Below are 22,803 nucleotides of genomic sequence, written 5' to 3' on the forward strand. Positions count from 1 at the left end.
AAGAACCTTAAGATCATCAAGTTCCAACCCCCCTGCATCTCACTATAAACCATCTCACCCAAGGCCTCATCCAACCTGGTCTTGAGCACTGCCACAGATGGAGCATTCACAGCCTCCCTGGGCAACCTATTGCAGTGCCTCACCACCCTAATAGGAAAGAATTTTCTCCTTCTATCCAATCTAAACTTCCCCTGTTTAAGTTTTAACCCATTACCCCTTGTCCTATGGCTACAGTCCCTAATGAAGAGTCCCTCCCCAGCACCCCTATAGGCCCCCTTCAGATACTGGAAGGCTGCTATGAGGTCTCCACGCAGCCTTCTCTTCTCCAGGCTGAACAGCCCCAACTTGCTCAGCCTATCTTCGTATGGGAGGTGCTCCAGTCCCCTGATCATCCTCGTGGCCCTCCTCTGGACTTGTTCCAACAGTTCCATGTCCTTTTTAATGGTCTTTGGTAAGTGGTTTTCACCCCAATTCTGTGTAGTACTGCTAAGGGATCCATGGAATGTGAAATATTGCCATTATTTGACCTTTGTAGAAATTCTAAGAGTCACTGCTGGAAAATCTTTAGGGGTCCACAAAAAAAGGAAAAACAATGAAAAGAATTGCCTTAAATTGGCAGATCTTCAGTTTTGCTCCCATCCTCAATGTAGGCTGGCTGTGACCTTGCAGAAAGTTTCATAGGGCATGTTTAGCCTCAAAATGATCAGCTGTATATTTTAACATCTCTTATTTATACCTTACATTGAAATGAACTTAATTTTTACTTGTATTAAGATTTGCAGCCTTCTTCATGTGGTGTCTTTATAAATAGTGAAAGGTCAGTATCATCTATTTACAGCATAATTTAGGTATTTGTTAATTACTGTAGATTACATCTGAAGTGAGGTGATCCCACACTTGTTAGCTCTAATTACAACAGAAAAATCATTAATCATAGCCTTACAATAAAGCATAGGTACTGTAGGCATTAAATTGATGTTTAGCTTATTGTTGTACAACTCCTATGGTATCAGTGCAAATACACCAAATACCCAGAGATTACCAAAAAAAAAAAAAAAAAAAAACAAACCTGGAATGCCTCTCCTTCTTTGTAGATTTGTGATCTGAAATGCTGAATTGTCAAAGAAACCAGGTGCACATGCACTAGGGTGGGGAGTGAGAGACTCCTGATATTTCATTAAATTGAATGTATTTAATTTCCTAAACAAACCTCCACGTAAAAATTCAACTTTTTTCCCAAAATGAGACGGAAAACTAGAATTCAAGCATGTAACCTTATAAACAGATCTATTATTTCTTTGCATTAACCCTTAGATACTTTCCAAGGTGATTTTACTAATGATCTTACCTCTAAGGTCAACACAATTGAGTGTAATGTATTTAAAATACACTCAGTTGATATTGAAATTGATAAGGAATGTAGGCCTGTTAAAATTGACAAAACTTATTTTATTGCTCTTTTGGTTCAACATGTGGCTTTGCAAGCATAAAGTCTTTATTGCTTGCTGGTTGAAAAGATCCTGCTCAGGAATACATTTCATTAGTCATGATTCAGGCTCTTTTATCAGTTTTCCTCTTTGGTGCAAGTTCCAATTTGTTAATGGTACCTAGGTGCAAAGGTAGAAATGGAAATATTTCATGGAGTTCTGCAGAGCATCACTGATCAGCTAAGGTCAGAACTCTATTTTTATATCAGGAAGTTTTTCTTAAAAACATTTTCTTGTACATACAGAACAGCAAAGACATGAGTAAAAACACTCATGCTTTGTTTTAATGCTGTAACCATTGCTAGATCTAGTGCTAGATACAAGGATTGCTACTCAGACATTTCTTCCTGATAAACCACCAGAAAGTTTGGTTCACAACATGACCCCAAACCAGCTGCATTGGCAGCTGCAGTGATATGGCAAAGGGTAAACATGCAGAACTGCAAACAAAAAGCCAAGAAAAAGGACAATACATTTCCTGAATTCGTAATTTCAAAACTGTATTTAGAAGCAGCAAAATTCTACTAAGCAAGTCTGTCCTAACTTTAATTCCTATGACCACCTCAACATTTTATGGGACTAGACTGAGAACATTAATCCAAAAGGTATTTGCTGATCTGTTTCAACACATAAGCCTGTAAGTAGTAATATAAGCATAACTGAAGGAATTAAATTTGGTCAAAAATGAATGAATAGACCAAAGGAAGGAAATGCTTAAACGAATATAACAATTAGCAGAACTGCCAAAATTATTTTGCCTTCCCTGATGCTGTCTGTGTTTCCAGGGCCATATTAACTTATATCCAGCACAGTCTGTGCTGAAGCTAACTCTCAAAACAATTCAAAAGCACTTCAGATATTAAAAAAAAAAATAAATATTAAGAACCTGATAAAATAGTTGAATGCAATATACTGCACACAGAAATACAATATAACTGAAGCATAAATACCTAGGCACTAATTTAGGCTTTAGGGTAAAATATCTAAGTGTAAAGGCTCTGCCATTTATTATCTATTACACAAGTCAAAGGAGTATTTTACTGATCACAAAACCAGGGGCCTCAAAATTACAAAAGCCACTTTGTACATTCCAGTTATAATAAAGACATTAAACACTGTTCATGTACCCTTTTTTACACCTGATTCTCACCAGTCCACTTCCAGTCCAACCAGAACCTGTACTATACACTTTCTCTCCCAACCCTAACCTTTTCACTTGCCCAAATAGCAGTCAGAGACTGGTTCTCCACTCAAACTCAACGGCAAAAGTGCAGATGAATAGCTTCAAGGGAGAATTCCTTTAGTAGCCCAAACTTTTCTTTAGTTGCCCCTTCCCAGCTGTAGAGTCACAGAATCAACTAGGTTGGAAAAGACCTTTAAGAGCCTGTGAACTGCAGTGATATTAGCACTTTTGCCTAAATTATGCCTGCAAATCCACCCAAAAGGTTTTAGAATGGCCTGCTACGAGCTCACCAGTAGATAAACTCTCCACATATTTAAAATAAAGCACCTGTGCCTAGTTATATGATCATAATCAAGCCTTGAATGAGGGCTAAGTTTCTGCTTCCCAGCTAATGTAATTTGTAAAGTAATACTTTTGCCTGCAGGAAACACTATGGAGAAACCACAAAGTTGCCTCCAATTTCAAATTAGGAGATATTTCTGCAGTTTATACAGATTTGCATGACTGAGGTGTAGTCAGACATATGGCTGTTTACAGATATATGAAGCTGAGTGAATGTTTTTCCTCTGATGCTTGCTTTGCAAGGTCAAGACCTCTCCTTTCAGCTGTAGTTTAGACTGCAGTAACCCATTCCATCCTCTCTTGTAAAACAGATTACTATACCTTACTCTTGTCCACTTGGAACTGCAGCTTCTGCAGCTGCTCTCACACACAACAAAAGGTACTTGTGCTTTTCACATTTGCCATGGCCTTGGATTTGTTTGGATTAAGAAAAATTCTGATCCTGTGGTTAACATCTAGTTATGTGACTGTGATCCCTTCAAGTAGCTGAGGAAACAGGGAGTCCTCTGGCCTCTAGCTCTCAGATTTAAATACTTTGAGACTGAGGATAAGTTCAGCTCCTGATCCTACTCTTTGTTCTGTTTCTCTGAGAAGGAGAAAACTGATGAACTTTAAAATGCAGGCTTTTGCATTTCTGCTTCGAGGACTGTTTTAGTCTTAGGTGATTTCCAGATTATTTTACATAAATTCTAGCTCCTGTAATTTTTACAATTTATATCCACCCTAAATACTACCATGTACATTGAGAAAGTTATGCAATAAAAATAGAGAAGTCTGAAATAGAAAGTATTATTAAAAAGGAAAGCCAGGTAAAAAAACTGAAATTAACATCATACTTTTCAAAATTACACAATATTTTGAATTTAAATTATTGTTTGGGGTTCTTTAATATTGTTCATTTCCTATTTCAAGTAAAAGTATGATGAATCTTGACTTGTCACAGAAAAGTATACCCATACGAACGATACGTTTCATTTTATTCTTCTTGCTTCGCTAAAACTCTTTGTATCCTTTAGCCTTATTTTTGGTAGCTGGGGAAGGGGGAGACTCTTACAACCCTCAAATGAAACAGAAAGTCCTCCTTGTGCTATTTATACACTATGGACCATAAATGCCTCCTAATATTGCAGCTGTGTGGCAGACAAGCAATGCAACTGATAAATGCAATTTAGTCAAGAACAGCTAAAGAGGGAAAAACCTGACTTAAGAAAAACTTGAGACAGATTCCAGCTTTGCTTGTTAAGGTTTAAAGAAAAGTACTTTATGCTCCTGAATGACTGCTTAGGTGGTGTACTGCTTTCCAAGTCCTGAGCTTCATGCCTCTTATTATTTCTAAAGCTGACTTCAATTTTGTACAGCATTCATTTAAAATGAACTTGTATGTTTTTAATTTCTCCTTTGAATACAAACTTTAAACAAATGGGTTTGGCAGGGTGGCTTTAATCAGAAACAGAAGTTTTGAAAATGAAAACTAGGTATGCCCAGTGCACCAAAATCAGCTTTCACTCATTTATTCCTCCTTTTTTTTCTGTTATCTACAACAGGATAGTTTAGCACTGAGCTTTCTCAAAGACCTGAAGGAAAAAGAAATAATAAGAGTGCCAAAGATACTAAGTTATATATCAAATCTGTCAAAAAAATCTTTAATTAGAAGAGAGTGTCAAATGGAGCTTGTTGTCTGTTGCAAAAGAACCAGATAAAGCTGAAAGTGAGTCCAAGGTAAATGGGAGATAAGCAAATTATCAAAGATTTCAAGAACAGGAGTTTGTCTGCTCCAGTATTATGAATACATCCGAGGTTTCTTCATGCCCTAAGTTGTTCTTTATTCTTCACTACCACAAAGCAAGACAGATTTATTACAACAGTGTTAAAACCACTTTAGAATTTCAATTTCTTGCAATAGAACAAAGGTAAATTGTTTTTAAAAAGTAGAATTCCATGTGCAGATAACTCCCCTGAGATCTTTAGATCTGATATTGGCATCTCCTAGTTTCTAAAATCTTGGTATCTTGTTCTTACCACTGAAATAAACTTCCATAAGTAGATTCAACTGACACTAAAAGTAAGATTAGGTCTGCAATGAAAATAACATCCGAGTTCAGTCCACCTCAGTAAAAATCTTAGTCTTGTAAAGAAATATACACATTAGGTTTCTGTTTAAGTTCAGCTCAGAATACATGCATTAAACAAACGTACAAAATTTTCCATTGTTGGGATCCTCATTTAAATATATCTGTGCCTAAATCTGGTCATTAAGTGCATTAGATATTAAAGCCCCACTGAATTCCAAGCTCCATCAGTGTCAATTAGCATTCTGCTGTTGACTTGTAGTATCAGGATTTCATCCAAGATACTACAGTCTAGAACAATTTCTCAGAAGTCTCAGCTGCCTTATTTATCACAACAGGGTTTTATTTTGAATATATAAAGGTGAGGTTATAAAAATTATATTTTCACTGCTGATAATTTTGATTATCATGTTTATCTGTAACTGTTTAACCAAATGGTTACAGAAGTGGAGAGTCCAGGCTTTCAGATTTGTTGGATAAGACACTAGGAGTTCACATTACATTCAGTAGAAAAAGAGACACAGAAAAGAAAAAAAAAAAAAAAAGAAACAACCTTCTGTTCCTGCCAGTGTGTTTAAAACAAGGAACTAACTTCCTCCCCATCATCCAAGCAGCAATCACCAAATAAGAGCAGATAGCTTCCAACAATTTTCCAGGAGTCAAAAGCACCAGTTATTCCACACCCAGATGTGAAATCCTTCTTTTTAACTTGTAACAACTTCTACAATACAGTTACATGTTAGTAAAACAAAATAGAAACACAATACAAAACCTTAGACATAGCACCGAGAAATGGATAGGAGAATGGGGAATATCTACTGAGTACATTACAGTAGAGCCTCTCACCCAAAAGCTTGCCTATATCTCACCCACACACCCCTTACAAAAAAATTGAACTACATTCATAGATATCCAAACTGAATGTAGCCAAACTTGATCAGACACTGGACACAGTTCAGTGATGTTTTTATGGTATAAACCTGGTAAATCTGATTTATCTTGTAGTGAACGCAACAACTCTATCATAGGAAAAAGCTAAGTTAGCCCAAGAGGTGCTTTACCACCTACACTGCAGGAACAGTTACATTTGCAACAGCTCATTTAGATCTAGCTCATGAATCCATGTGCTGTACTGCATTGTACAGTACAGAAAAACAGAAATAGCCAAGACAAAGGAATGAGCTTTTGAATACCTCGAGATTTATATTCAGTCCTATTGCTTGTGGGTAATTTTTCTGACCTCCAGCGCTATAAAAAATGTTGATCTGGTACATGGAAATGATCGGCTTTCTTATTATAGATAGAATGGCCATATTTTGTCACAGTGAGCAAGGCTTTATGGAGCACGTGTAGTAATATAGGACACAACAGCCAAAGCAAGTTAGACTCATTCAAGCTCATATTAAAGGGAAATGGCAACACATCTCTTATAAACTTTTTATTAGCCCACATTATTGATGGGTTTTTAATACTGAAGTTTTAGGCATTAATATGCCTAATAATTATTCCACATATCCAAAGCAAAAAGCATAGACACCCTTTAATAAAAGATACATCTACAGCTCTTCTTACTGGCCACTGGTCTTGATATAGTTTGCAACAGCCGATTTCATGGCATAAAAACACTCTAAAAGATTGTGCTTCAAATGCGCATCATTGCTGATTCTCTTACTCTTATGTCTATACGTCAGCATACATGTACACTCTTTATACATTAGTCAGTGGGAGTTTACACATAGACTACTCAAAAACACCCTTATTTTAGAAACACTGGTTCAGACATTGCCATCTTGCTTTCAGTTAACCTCATTCAAAATAATGTCTTCCTCCCTGCTAGCTCTGATTTGATATATAACCCTTTCAGACTCATTTCTCTTGTTCTTGATGCATTCTGTTCCATTCGCTACCTGGATATAACCACACAGATTAACACTGATGCTGTACTCAGAACAGTGACAGCATTATTAGAGCACTATTTTGCTGTCCACAATAAGCTCCCCCTTGTGCCTCTGGTGTTCTGTAATTAGGCCCCTTCAGACACACAGTTTAGTTATTATGGTTCATCAGCTTATAATGCATTATTCTAAATGGCTGCATTTTCATTCTCTTTTTCCTCTTCTTTTTCACTGTTAAATAAAATAAAAAGAAAAAAAAAAACAGATAATGGAGGTAAAAAGAATTACTCACCCTTCATCTCGATCTAACATAGTGTTTATGGGCAGCAGGGATAGCAGGAAGATGTTCTTCCAAAGAGTGGAACTTGAGCAGCTTTATAGGACAACAACCTAGGAAGAAATGACAAGCCAATACCCACATTTACTGTTTGTAAATCTGAGCATTGATTCTGCTTTCACAAGTGGCTTTCATCAAATGCAAATCAGAAGCCTGGCATCTGCTTGAGTAACCAGGCAGCCCTGTCCCCCTTTCAGGGGAACAAAAGCCATACAATCAAAGGGGTTTAAGAGGATGGCAAACTTATTGTAAACTAGAAAAGGTTAAAAGTCTGCCAGGACTTAAATATACCTCTCAGAACTCCCAAGTATGAAGCACTTGTGACCTTTATGATTTATTTTTTTTTCTGTGAAATGTTTCTGTGTATTTGAAACGTGATAAAAAGTGACCAAAGAGGAGAGAAACAGACTCACTGTGTGTCTGAAAAGTGACCAAAGAGGAAAGAAACAGACTCACTGTGTGTCTGACTTCCCAACTGGTTTTGAAAGCTCCAGAAAGCAAACTTAGATTATTTTAGTTATTCTCAGGTTTCAAAGTTCCTGCTCTGACCAACATCAGTGTGCCTATTGTAATGGGGTGTACCTGCACTCCCTTGTGTCAGTGACACATCTGCAAAGGTAACAATGGCTGGAATTCACAGGGACTGCAGTTGCTGGAAAATGCCTGAATCATCAGGGTAGAGAAAAACATTTTTTTTAAATATGCTGGAAATTTACTACTTCTACTTCCTTCAGTGAAAAGCACATATTCCCAGCACCAAGGATCACCAGATTGCTATTTCTACTAAAAGTCTTATGAGGAAATACATCATTTTGCATATTTATTATGAAAATAAAGCCTTTTTCTGTCTGGTAACAACACAAAATAGGAATTTAAATAAAAATATGTTAACATTTCATGAGCTCATTAGAGTGTGTCTTTCTAAGAGCCTTATTTCTCATACATTTGGAAATAATCACAAAACTTATCCCAATGACCAAACAGCTAGAAAGCAATGTTCAAAGGTCTGAATGAACCTGAAGTGTCAGATTGATCAATTTTTCAGATTTTTGTTTAATGATTGTTTCCAGACTCCGAAGTACAGAAAAGAATACCATTTCACACGCAACTTTTAGCTTCTGAAGATGATTTGTCAATGCTGGAAAATGATTCATTCAAAGTAATGTCTGAAGGTCCCTGTTGCTGTAAGGAAACCACTCTCTATAATTATAAACAATTTAATTTTAAACAGATCTTGATTCTCATCTTTTGAATACAGTCATTGTCTAACAGAAAAACCTATGATCTTTTCTGAAGGAATCACAACTCTGCCTGGTGTTTAGAAACTCCTATAAAGCAAAAACTGGCAATCCTTTAAGGCAAAATCAGAACAAAAGATTCGAAGCAATAGGAAAAAATGTTTTTGCTGTATGTATTATGAACTATGTGAATCACTTTATGAAACCCAGTGTCACAAGATGTCATGGAGCCCAAAAATGTAAATAGATCTGAAATAGAATTACATTAAATAAATGAGAAAGCTATTGAGAACTATTAAACATGATGGGGCAAGCGTAACCTTCAGGTCAGCAGGACACACAGAAAAATACTAGGCTTACTCTATACTTTCTGTCTTTTTAATTCTAAGTTTTCAGCACCTCATGTTGGCAGATAGCTTTGTTGGATTACCCCAGGAATAAGCTAGCTTGAAACAAACAGCCTTCTCTCTGAAGCACAGAATCTGGAGTTGAAATAATGCAGATGCAACTGATGAAAATAAAACTAAAAACAGGAATGAAGATTAAAAAAGGAAGGATCTAGGAAAACGATACCAACTAGGAAACATATTCTATTATTGTAAATATAGAAGGTAAAAGTCTACTTCAAGGAAGAAACATCAAATAGATGCAAAATATGAATGTTGATTGTAGGACTAAGCATCCTGCATTCTGACCACTTCTTAAAGCCTACCCACTCTATTTGTTGTCAATGATGATTTCTCCCAAACAACAAGTCCTTACAGGGAAGATAAGGGCTACAAAGAGCAAAATGGAAAAAGGTCAAATGATTCCAGACAACAACAAAAGAAATAAAGGAAGAGGTCAAAGCATCAAAAGTGGAAAAGCCAGGATACTGGAGAGGGATGTTAAACAGAGCTCCTGACCATGACTGCACTCCCTGATACTACACAAGGAGCTGATGGATGCTGCTAAGTGGTGGTCTGCTCAGGAGCAGAGGCATCACTATCAGAAACAAGGCACTGAGCTTGACTCAGCATCTGATACTGAGCTGGCACTTCCATCTAACACACTAAGAAAGTTCTTGAGACAACATGATCCAGAAAAGAACAGAAGTTACACTGTTTTCACTCTTGCGTTCAAAGTTGATTTACACCCACAGCAAGACTTTTGAGTAACATTGCAAGACCCTTCTCATCCTAAAAAATAAAATTCTGCATTACTGTATCTATTCAAATGTTTCAGACTCCAAAAATAATCTGTAATGAGTCGTGCCCAGAATCACTCTTACCTTTGCCATGTTACTTTTCAGCTGCAGATATCCTACACTGTTTCCTGAGAAAGAAGACAAACAAACTGCTTTCTTATTGGTCTTGCAAATAAGTTGCTTTCCCAATATCAGCCTTACATAACTTATTTTCATGTAATATAGTCATCTGCATAATGACTGGTCTTCCCAGACCCTTCCAAAGAACCACAAAGTGTAAGAACAAATGTTAGCTACTGGAGCAGCACCCTTCCTTGTCACTCATAGTTTAGGCTGTGAGAATATGACTAGCAAATACCGTGACTTCAGTTATTTAGCTAGTAAGACTCTACATTACTCTTTTTTATACAGCAATTAAAACCAAGGTTTAGGGGAGGATACTCAGAAAAAAAAAAGAAAAAAAAAATCTATAGTTCAGGGTATGAACTACGTATCTGATTAAATTCCCAGCTTGGTGTACCTTATCTTGGAATACTCGTTTTGTTCAAGGTTAGAGTACCATGGTATGTTTGCTCAAGAAAACTATTCTAGAGTACCCACAGTGATGTACATTGCACAGTAAGGATGATAAGTTTAACTAATGCTATCCAAAATGCTGATAGCCTGATGTTAAGTACAGTATCTTTATTTATTATGTTTACACAAGATAGCCCCGTGTAATATGATCATGACACATAGTGATAACATTTAATACAGACATTAAACTAGTATATTATTGTTTTCTACATAATCCTCTGGCATTAGGTAGATCTAACTTGAAGTTCTGAAATATTATCAGATAATACATGCCAATTATCCTTGAAGTATGAGCCAGACTTTTCTAAAATGTTAGTTTCTAAATCCCATTAAAACAATGGGATATTTGTGTCTAAACAATTTAAGCTCCCTCTCTTCTCTCAGTACCTAAAATATATAGATTAAAGGTTAAAATTCTCCTAGTCTTTTCAGTACTTTTAATCTTTCAAGTTAACTTTACTATCAGAGGAGCAGCAGTCCTAACTGAAAGATTTTCAAAGACTTTTCAAAACAAAAACATCAAATATGTAAATTGCATTAACTTCTCACCTTCTTTCCCATCCATGCTTTCACTTCTTTCTCCTCCCATACACACAAACTTGCAGACATATTCACACAGACACAAAAAGTGCTGAAGATTAGAAAGAGTCAACATTTTTTAATGTGAAATATACTCTCATAAATGTGAAGCCACCATGGTTTGAAGTCTAAACATTCAACACATAATTTGTAACTTTAATCAACACATCTCATTTTGCTAATGCATACTGACTGGATGCCTGAGTGCTAATGAGCGTCCCTGAATGCTAATGGCTCTGTGAAACTAGATGGCCTCTGAGTATCACATGGATTATCTAAAACTTATTTGCATCTCAGATTCCCAGCACCATTCAGCTTCACCTCTCTTTGACCTTGACATTTTATAAACTAGGGAGAACAGTTGTGTTACGAAAGAAAAGCCAAAACTGAACCAAAAAATGCAGGCAAGGACATACCCATCAAGAATATATTTGAAAAAAAAAATCTGAGTTGAATATTCTCAAATACTAGAATATGATCACTGTAAGATATTATACATCTTATCTCATAATTCTTTAAAATCTAATTCTTACAGGACTTATGCTTAGGAATAGAGTTGCTGTAACCAAGAAATTGTAAGGATCTAATTAAGACAAGGATTGTGAGAAGAGTTGAACCTATTGATTTGCCAGCAATTTAAATCATTAAATATATTATACTTTACTGCATATATTACTATGAGCTAATATAATACATATATCATAAATTCAGTGATTATACTGGAAAATCAGACAAGGTTTCAGGCACTCAAGCCCTTCTTCAAATCCTATCCCATATACCAAAAGAAAATAATTCCTTTTCCCCATCATGTAATGTTTATCTGGTGATTAACAGATGTGCTCTCTCTTTGCAAAAGCCCCACCATCCTGCCTGAAACTGTTCAAGTGAGTAGACATTGCATCAATGTCCCGCTTTAAAGGAAAACTATACTCGAGGTATTATTTCAGGGCCCTGCATATCATAGCTCTTTGTAGGAAGTCAGAAATACTTTCACTGAAAGCCTATTTTCTTTTAAAATTCTTTTCCATGGTCTATTTATTTCTCTGAAGAAATTAATATATATTATATATGCACACATACATACACATATATATTTACATATTTTCAGGAAAAGAAACTTTCTTGTTTACCAAGAAACATTAGGAAAATTATAATTGAAGAATGTAATGCAAAAGTTATTTTAAAATTAACTCTCTTTCCACCCTTAATTACCCTCAGAATAAATAGATGCATGGTGTTCACATAATGTTCAGATCTGTTTCCAAGCTTGAAATGAAGTGGAAGTGCTGGATGCTTTGTTAAAGTCAAAACCCAGGATACGCCACTAAATCATCTGAACTTTTCAATGTATGGTACATTTTACTTGCTGACTTTAATATGGAACCCTTAACCTGTGGTTGTCTCAAAGATATCTCCCCAGAAAGTGTCTGATTTTGATCCAAGGACTTGAGGTCCTGGATTACCCACACCTTCTCCTCATGTTTCTTTTGCAGTGGCTTAATCTTTTCTCCAACTAAAAAATATTTCTAATATTGACTTTTGCATTTCTACTTCCAGATGATAGAACCTTTTGATACATGGAGAAAAATAAAATTCAAGACCTGTACGCTTCTGTATCTGCCTTTGCATCCACCTAAACACTACTGCTGTCTGCCTTACCCAACTTCTCCTTTTTAATATTACTTTTTCTTTCTTCTCCTCTTCTGAATTTTATCTATTACTTCAAGATTTATTAAAAATTACCAGCATGCCAGATGTCTTTCTCATTCTTTAGAGGCTGTTTGGTACAAATTATCTGTAACTCTAAATGTGTTTATCCTGTAGTGACTATCTATGCCCTGAAAAGTACTTCCTTATCCTTGTGGAATGCAAACACAAGGCTTTCCAAGTATGGAACAGAAACTTACTGAATATTTTTACATCGTCTATATCATTATTAACAATTTAAATCTCTACAGTTAGTAATGGACCTATAGCACGATTAGGATTTCTCTGACTCCTCATTATCATTAGTTTTGGGTTTCTTCTCTATTGTTCTTGGCTTCCTGATCGGTTTTCTAGATTTCCTATCTATTTTCCAAATGACATTCATTGCCATTTATTTACCATAAAAAGTTTTCTGTAACTATATAAAATTACATATCCTACAAGAAGACAGCTGACTTCATGGAACTGTCTCCAGAGACACATACATAAAAGTCCAGTTTGGATAAAACTGAAGACAAATTTCTCAAAAGCAGAGCTCAGGGAATAGCAGATTCTTATGGGAGAACTCAAACTGATGTCTGAAACAAATTATGTCACTGTACAGTCAGGAAGCCCAAGATCCCTGCATTAGAAAGGTTATGATTTAACATTTATATAACACAAGTTAGTGATAAAAATTGATATGATTATTGAAAAAAATAGATTTGACATTGTAAGGAACACCTTTAGCACATCCTAGACAAAGATCACAAAGTGTAATGTTTGTTACAGATGGACTTTGACATACTTGGTAAGTGTTAGCATCAGCTACAGTCATGGCAGGAATACATAAAGAGAACTATAATGCAAGAAAAAAGCTTACATTTCAGCATAGTTAAAGCTGTGCAGGTAACTGCAATGGAGAAATGAATTGTTCTGAATCCACATCCAGCAGTTTGCATAACTGATGTCAAAATACGAAACAGTACATCACATGGCTGGACAACACTGAATAAAAATGAGAGCATCATAATCTACAAACACTTCATATCAGTAATAATCAAACACAAGAACATCTTGGACTGATACACATGAGATTTATGCAGAATATGCCCATTAACACTACTGGAAATTTACTACAGTAAAGCTTTTAAGCAGTAATGGTAGAATAACAATCCATAATAAAATACATCAGGCAATGTAATTTAGTTTTGGAGCCTAAAATAGTTTCATTTCTATTAATTATGCTCTTATGTTAGCAAAAAGATGGTTAAGAAACTAAAAAAAAAAATATAAATGTACACTTAAGAATTTTGCAACTTTCAAGTATTTACTGTTTTAATATGACATAGAATAACATTATTATCAGACATTTAAAGAACTTTGTGATGTTTTAATTAGCCTGACAATTTGCAGCAGCTTCTCAGCTAATACTATAATGTGTAACTCACTATTTTGCACTTCCCTGGAAGTCACCTGCATTTCACTGACTGCAAACAAGAACCCAAACTGTAGGCTGGCTTTTGCAACCAGTTACAGATTGTTGTGGTGGGTGATGTACTCTGAGCAGAGGACTTTGTCAGCTACTTAACCCTCCACTGTTTCTGATAACACACTCAAAGCAAGCAAAAGTCTGTTGCTCGATGCCACACTACCTGTGCTGTGTTACTCCAGTGCACACCCGAAAGAATCCCAGAAAGTTAGTGAATCAATATCAAGCAGAACCCATGGGGACATGGGGCAATTCACGCTTCTCAGATCATCCAGTCATCTGACATCTCTGTTTTAGTTCAGCTCAATTCATGTTCAGGCTTGGAGGGGTTTCCTCTGCAGTTACAGCAGCTAACAATTTTAAATGTTGAAAGAGAAAAGGAAGAATTAGAAAAGTCAGTGGTATATCAAAAGATTATTCAGATCCTGTGGGGATGTGGGAGAAGAATGAAGGTGATTATTTGTTTCTGAACAAAGCCCAGTTTATTCTATGCCTTGATTGACTTTTGAATTTGCCAGTAATGTTTCTGTCATCTCCTGGTTAAAGCAGTCAACTTCAAACAGTACCTGTTGGAGGTACTTGAAACAAAGTACCACAAGGCTAGTCCAGTCTGAGTCTGAACTGTGAAGAAATTTTCAATTCCAGTGAGAGATGCTGTATTGATTGTAATGTTGCTTCCTGAGAAGCAGCTGAAGCATGCCTCCACCACAGCTACAAAAGAAGAATGTAAAACTGGAACTAATATATAAATTTACTCTGCAGAGCTGAGTAACAATTCACTGGGTAGCCCTCCTCTAGTTTGACCAGGACCACTCTCTATGGGCCACATTTGAAACTAGATCAGGAAATTGATGCAGCCTGAATGAAATGGAAAAAAACCAAACAAATGAGACATTAAAGATAGATCAGATCCACAAATTCTCCTATCTATAGCCATATCACAGAAGCAACTCAGCCTTCTGTTGGAACTAGTGCCACATGAAATCATGGCCCCCATAACGTGTATAAGCCAGGTAATATCACACCTTTTCTAAGTGTCGCTATGCACAATACCTCCTAAACAGGAGCCTGTTCTCACTCAAATTTTATAGGGCTTAATTCAGTAATTTAAGCATCTGCTTCAATATGTACTTTATCTGAAAGCTTAACAAAGCAGCTTTAGGTAATTACAGTACATGAAAATTCCTATAAGAAAAACAATATTAGATTTAGCTTTCTAAACTCTTCAAAAAAGCATAATTTTCTCACTCAGTTTTCCCATGTTTCTTTAAATACAGTCTTGTGTTTTATATGTAAGAAAGCTGTTTTGAAAGCTTGTGGTTCTTTAAATATTTTTTTTTCCTTTTTTTCTAAAACCATTCTTCCAAAATAGACCATCCACAGAGATGAGTAGGTTCACAGAGTTTCTAAGCTAACTGCTGCCCAGGTTAGATGCCTCTTGAGCTTTGCTACTGTATATTCACTCCTCATTACAGTAGCCATCTGAGCATTGTTTTATACTCCCTTGAAACACTCCTCTAGTTCTCATGAAAACACATGAAACCAAGCTTCACCTTGTGTGGCTCACAAAATGCAGCTTATCCTATTATTATTAATCTTATTATCGTTAATAGTGGCTTTAGATGCTGCTACACAAACATCTTAAAGTAACTCCACAAAGCACATTTTAATCCTGCTTTAACACACCCTTTTCCCAAGGAAAATAAATCTTATTAATGATTCTGATAACTTTGTGATATACAGAAACAGGTGTTGTCTTCTCTCAAATCCTTCTCCTTTTCTGCTTAAGACATAAACCAGAAGTAGGAACGTGGGCAAATCTCTGATGCGGTAATCCACTGACACAGCGAGCACTTCTGTGAAACACATGACCCCACAACACTGACTGTACACATGCTGTGTAAAGCTGTCATCGCTTTTCTGAGCATTGATGCCATGTTGGCACTCCAGGTGCATTACAGGTATGCCATAGTTAAAGCTATCTCTTTGGATATTTAATCTGTAAAGCATACAAGCTTTCTGGCTAGCAACTGCATGATTCTGTGCACATTTATGAATTAAGAATTATAACCCTAAAGTTTAAAAAAATATTTGGGATAATTTGCCTGATTTTACCCACCTTTTTAATTTCCAGTTAGGTCTTATTGAAATAACTGGAAAAATAATGGCAAATTTCTATATGTTAGCACTTTATTTTAATTAAGTTCTATCATTTATATAAATTACTATAATTTCCATAAATTCACAAGTATAAAAATATTAATGACATATCACTTTTTCATAAAATTTAAAAGAAAATTATAATGTCACATTTCCTTTTCTGTGTGTTCATAGTCTGTAACATAAATGACCCAGAAACACAAAAAGTCTCTTCTCAACAGGAATAAAAGAGGTCAAGGCAATCTCTTTTACATAAAAACAAACAACAAAAAAATCCCAATCAAACTAAAACTCCCTCAGCTCTGGTTCTCATAGACAGCAAGTAATTTCATTGTTGTTAGTCAAGAGGTATTTTTCCCCTGCCTCCCACCAATGAAATGGAGATCATCAATTCTACAGTCAGCAGCTGAAACCAGTTAGTCTTTCCTCGGACGTTACTGATTGCTCTCTAAGCCCCAGTCTACAAAAGATGTATCACTTTTCCTTTCTTAACTAGAAATTCACAAAGCAGTCACGCCAGAGCATTGCTCCTAGTGCAAACATGCATTATATTAGTTACAAATACACCTCTGTGGGTATTTTGATCTGAAGTTCGTGGCCCTGTAAGGAAGCAGTAATGGAAACCACATACAGCTTCAACCCATAAAACTATGCACATTCAAATTACGGTACCATGGATTTAATCAGTTGTTTCTCACAGCATCACAGAATTACAAAACAAGATCAATACTTACTGTAGTTTAATTTAAAATAATCATGAAAAGGGCATTTAGAAAATGTCTGTTCTCCCAACAGAAACCAAGACTAAGGCTAGAAATGGGAAGAAGCAGTCTTGCTTCTCTGAAATGGTTAAACACTAGTCATTCTCTAACCTACAGACTTTTCAGGGCACTAATACACCAGCTCTCAGAGGCAGATGTAAAACTGATGTAAGAACAGCCATACAGGCTGTAGCATCTTGAATCATTCTAGGCTGACTGTGTAAAAACAGCACCATAAACAAGAAAGAGAAGAAAGCAAGAACACCCTAATAAATAATTTTCAGAAGGGATCAACTACTTTGTCAATTGTCATGCAGCACATTGTCATGATGAATCAAACCCATCTATCATATGGTCACTCTGCAGCTTTCAATAAAGCTGAAGGATTGCATCTTTTGACTTCCAGTTTATTTAAGGCAGTGTGTTTCTGTGGATCCAAGCTTGACACTGGTTTCTCAGCAGCCTGTGTGATACGGAAAGCCACTACAGCTGCAGTACTGTAAGATGATTTTTGTGTCACATGGTATTTCACAAAATTCTCACAGGAAAACGTGTGAGAGTTCTTTAAAATGCAAGACCCATCACAGGGGAAACAGTGGTTAGCTCTGCAAAGGAAAAAATGTCACATGGCTCAACACATTCTCTCATTATTCCCAGAAGCTAGAGAAGTAGCTAGAGGCAGAAAACTGACAATAATTATATTGCCTAGAAACTGACAGCATACATAAATCTACCATATTAAGCCTTTATTCATTGATCTACTTTCCAAAGCTCATTTCAGTATTAGCCCAGAAGTAACACTGTGCAAGACATTGCTCTTCTGTTTAAAGAAAATTTAGGAAAATTTTTCTTCCACATACTGTGATAATTAAAGTTTTGTATGGTTGCTCCCTCTATCCTGTGGCAACCTGAATTGCCATGATTTTTGACTGCACTTTTCTTTCTTCCTTAGTAAATTGTCAGTAATGCACGGAACAGAAAGCAGGAGTGCTTAAAGGAGGAGTAATTCAGCTCTTGTTGAAATTGTTTTGTGTAGAGCAGAAGCCTGCAGTGATGGCAAGGCAGCTATTCCGTCCTGAACATCTGTTTATGTCAAATCACAAGAGCATAGTACAGGCAATCTAGACCCAGCAGGAAGCTTTTACAGAACTAATTTTGACATTACACTGAAAAATCATGAATCAGAGGTTTATCTAAGAGGCAAAAATAAAGGTAAGTGATACTATAGAAGGACTGGCAGACTGGCACATGGGTGCTCCTGTAGTTAGCTCATAGGCCAGCAGATTTTAAAATTAGCTTCCCTTTATTTAGGTACTAGATCCCACCTGCACTACTACTGTTACTCCAGAGACTTGTAGCACATTGTTGTGTCTGAGGGGAGAAGTTGTGGACTGAGGGGAGAAGCAGTGTAGCCCAAGTGGCAGCTTGGAAAAACAAGTTTAAAACGTCCCATGTTTCTGAAATCACTGCTGTTTTGCTGCCATTTATTGTTTAGAGGGGCCTGACAGTCTTAGTTGCTTGAGGAAACACTGTACCTCTGGTATAAACAAATTACAAATACCATTGAAAGAATGGAAAGATGTTCTGTCAAATTAACTTACTACTTATGATTATCTTTTCTCACATTTTTGTGCATGTTGGTATGCATTTACTTTATTTACTATGATTTTGGATGTCTAATTATTAATATAATACTGTATTATTTAATGACATTTCAAAGCCATACGGAGTATTAAGAAGTGTAACACTTCTATAGTTACATCTACTGCATACTGTAAACCAACAAGTAAAATAATGTCATTTTTAGAGCAACAAGATGCATGTTTGTGAATTATTTTTCTCATTTCAGTTTCAGGATACACAGTCTCCTTGAACTAATATTAGCAGGTTCACATATTGATCATTGCACAGTTTTTTAGTGTTACTTCACCTCATAGTTGTGGTGGTGCATCCCCACTTCATCCTCTGGGCTGCTTCACAATTTAAGGAATTTTGGACACGCCTTGGCCTTTGTGTAACAAATTGCGCACTGTGAAGTCAAGCGTCCCTTGACGGTACCAGAAACTCTTACATGGCTAAGGAGGGAGTCACTGATTGTATCAGTAATTCCTGTTCCCTAGCTGCAGTGGGAAGTGAGAGAACGGACAATCAGTCATTCCCTGACAGCTCCAGAACACTCCTTCCCCGACTGCAGTCCAAGTGGAACAGTACCATTGCTACTGGCAGCTTGAAAAACTTCTAGTAATTACTGACACAGGTTGTGTCCAGGATGGAGATTTATTGATGACTAAAGCCAATCCTCTTGTAACCCAAATAGTGGTCCTAAGTGAGGCCCTTTGAGCTCTGCTGGACCACAGTGGGCAGCAACCATCACCTTCCTCTAAGCGGGACAACCCTCGGAGCTCACAAACTCTAAAGTCTGCAGTGATTAGAAGACCATAGGAACCTTCACTGAAAGATGGAACCTGGGCTCAAGTTCCCACTCCTCAAGTCTCAACTCTTACCCATTGAGAAATTCTGAGACATTAGACATGGATATTTCACTGATTCAAGATGAATTTTTAACAGGTATACTTGTATATGTCTGTATCTGTCTGTGTATAAATTGTTATAGCAGTTGTAGTAAATGCTATTGATTCACTTTGTAAGTCCACCTTAATACTGCAAAGTGCTGCTAAATGACACTTGTAACCCTTTAGATGAATAATGTTGACCAGTCCTGAGACTAAGACTAGATCCAGCCTCACCAAGGCTCCCTTAGGGGTTTAGAAAGCAAGGGGGTCTATTCGGAACCTCGTGACTCAACAGGAGGGTCTCCCTCACCTGTCATGCTTATGGTCTCTTATCAGTAATCTTTAGTTCAGTTTTACCTTGATTTTCCTTTGCATGCTTCATCCACATGCTAGCCAATAGAATGAACCTTGCTGTCGAATCCTGTTAACTCAAGATTTATAAACATTAAAACTACTTCATAAATCACATTAAAATTGCTTAAAACATTCTTTGGGTGACCCTAAACCACTCATTTCACAACAATAGTCATGGTAGAGGGGAAAAGAAAACACAACCCAAATGACAGAGTAGTTTCAGTTCCAGATATTTTCATAATTTCTACAGTGTAACACAGAATAACATATACTGAGATGTTTTAATGGACAATGTAAAAATCAGACCTCGGGAATCACAAAAAAATAATTGTGTCCAGAATATGTATTCCCCATGGCTCTTGAGCCTCATGTTCCATACCTCATATATCTACTCATCCTTCTCAGGGAAACAAACTGCTTTCTTTGCTTTCAAGGAAGTTACTGAAGTGTGTATGTGGTAACTATATCAGCTCTATAAAGCAGGCTTTTTGCTTTCTTAAAGGACAGAACAGGCAGAAATTACACATTCATTCAGCAAATCTAGAGTCCTGAAGTACAAGTGAAAGAAAAACTTGAGGGACTCTTAAGACAGCAGCCAAGCAGGGGCATATTGCTGCAGATCAACCCATCCCTCCTGCAGCCTGCTCCCAAGCTGTCCCTTGGTAAGAGGGCCAGAAGGCACAGCATGTGCTGGTAAACACTGTCCTAATGGCTTGCACAAGAGACAGAACAGTTTGAAAGCATCACCTCTTGCAACCTGCTGCCTAGGTAGCACCCAGGTACTGTAGCAAAGGCACTGCCACTCCTTTCAGGGTTTGGTGCAATAAAACATGCAGAGTTCTTTTCCCAGAGTAGCTACACAAAAACATTTGGTCTGTACGTATTAAGTGTGTAACTGTTCTGTTGCTCAAACCTTTCTAAATGACTGGGTAACTCCACTTAAAAGGACAAAGGATATATTTGGATATAAAGGATATAACCCTGCTGGAAACAAGAGAGTCTATAGCAAGGACATGGTCATTAAGTCTCTAGCAAGTTCTTATTTCAAGTATGGCAAATCCTTGATTTAAGGGATTTTCCAAAATAGGAGACTTAGAATAAGTGAGGAGCATGAAAAACTTTGTGTTGAGGATGGTCTTCACCTAAAAGTAGCATCTGCGTTGCCCACACAACAGCCTAGCTGCAGAAAAGAGATGTGTAATAGTTCTTTGAGAAATCTACCATATCCACAGCTTGCACTTTTATATTTTTAGGGGTAAAAAAAAAAAAAAAAAGAGAATTTCAGCATTGAAGACTTTCTGTCTTTGACTCCATGACAGGAATACTGCATTTTTATTTTCTTCCCTATACCTACAGCTCGTACTAAGCCGGAACAAATATATGTTTATAGAGACTAAGTTTCTCCTTATTCCAGAAAGAAAGGAAGAATAAGACCCAAACAAACAACAAACAAACAAATGAACAAGCTGAGACATAATTTACACCTCTCGCTCTATAAGTGCAGAAATATTGTTTGTGTCTGAATGAAAGGGTATGAAGAATCATGACTAGGTGAAGAAGCAGGACCCACTAGTGCCCCTCACTTATTCTGTGACCATGTGATAGACAGGCACAGCCTTGTTCAGATTCTAAAGAGCTTCCTTCTATTGTTTGCTGAATGGTGCCTATTAAGTCTGGCTAAAATCCCTCCCTTCCTATTCCAATGTTTTCTGAAATCTGGTAGAAAACTGTGCTGTGCATACATAAGCTTCCATGTATCTACCACAAGAAAAGCCAAAACATTCCTTTCTTAAGCAAATTGAAGGAATATTCACAAGCCAAGCGGGAGTGGGGTGTGGAATTCTTGTGGCATAATGTGGATAAATCCTTTTTTTCTAGGGAGATTCTACAAGAGGTTTTACTCCATTAATCCCTCTTACTAGAACAAGCAAACCCCCCCATATCCACCCTTAACCATTCTTTTTTCTCTTCCTCTTTTGCAGGGTTCCTTAGTCCTAACTCTTTGCATAGTCAAAAAGAAAACACAAGTCAATGAAAAGCCAAGTGATTTTGGAACCAGCTCTAGAGCAATGATCTGCAATCTTTGCTGGATTACAGATAACAACACTGAGAAGCAAAAAGAAGCATGTAAATTCAGTGAACATAAGGAACCCACTACTACCCTCACTGATTTTGTTGCCACTTGAACAATGACAGTAATGTTGATAATAAAGGGAAAGATTCACATAAACACTGTCAGGAGTATAAAGTATTAAAAAGGAATGCACAGAGTGGGAACACAAGTTGATAGACCTTCAAGGCAGAGACAGAGATTTGCTGCTGGGTGAATATCAGAAAACCAATACTTTTATCTAGTGTGACTAAATGTCTTTCTTAAGTTGGTTGTAATTTGGCATAGTATTTTTATTATGCACAAAAAATGTTTATTCAGTATTCTTGTTCTTCTATTTTATACTTAGCAGATTGTAAATGCACATTATCTTAATATTTCATGCAATCTTTGGATTGTCAACGTTTAGATAAAGTGTATTTTTGAAGAAAATGTAGACTGGAAGAGCATTTGGATCCTATGTCAATACATTAATCACTATCACTGTCTTCCTTCTGTGCCAGGAAGGGGGGAAACTGCATCCTAAAGATGATTAATCTTTTGAAATAAAGGAAAAAAGATATTTTAGGTTGGGTTTTTTTTCTCAACTATTTCAGAATCAGTAATTAGCTCCAAGGACAAGTTTCAGCACTTCTTGGCAAAACAGATGGGAATTTTCCCATCTATGCTTCTTATAGAAAAACAAATTCATTTTATTTATAATTAAGTTCCCCATTAACTATTTAACTGCATTTTCCCTATTTCCTATGTGGAGCAAACTTTCCTCAGACTTATTTTCTTATTGTTTTCTGGGTTTTATATGCATTTACACACCAAAAGTATTAGGTAGAAATAA

The 22,803-nt window shown here is 36.6% G+C and overlaps 2 protein-coding genes across 2 annotated transcripts in view; both read right to left on the reverse strand.

Moving 5' to 3' along the window:
* LDB2 (LIM domain binding 2) overlaps positions 1 to 7,303 on the reverse strand; it is a 387,404-nt gene extending 380,101 nt beyond the window's left edge. Inside the window, exon 1 of the mRNA XM_061379723.1 lies at positions 7,269 to 7,303. Coding sequence (XP_061235707.1) covers positions 7,269 to 7,288 — 20 coding nt within the window. The 5' untranslated portion in view covers positions 7,289 to 7,303. The remainder of the gene's footprint in view (positions 1 to 7,268) is intronic.
* The window catches only part of QDPR (quinoid dihydropteridine reductase), a 169,890-nt gene that overhangs the window by 123,586 nt on the left and 23,501 nt on the right, over positions 1 to 22,803 (reverse strand). The window lies entirely within an intron of this gene.

The sequence above is a fragment of the Neopsephotus bourkii genome, unplaced genomic scaffold (assembly GCF_033783945.1).
Source record: "Neopsephotus bourkii isolate Nb327-2 ecotype Australia unplaced genomic scaffold, CSIRO-AGI_Nbou_v1 NB_1780, whole genome shotgun sequence".
Classification (NCBI taxonomy): Eukaryota; Metazoa; Chordata; class Aves; order Psittaciformes; family Psittacidae; genus Neopsephotus; species Neopsephotus bourkii.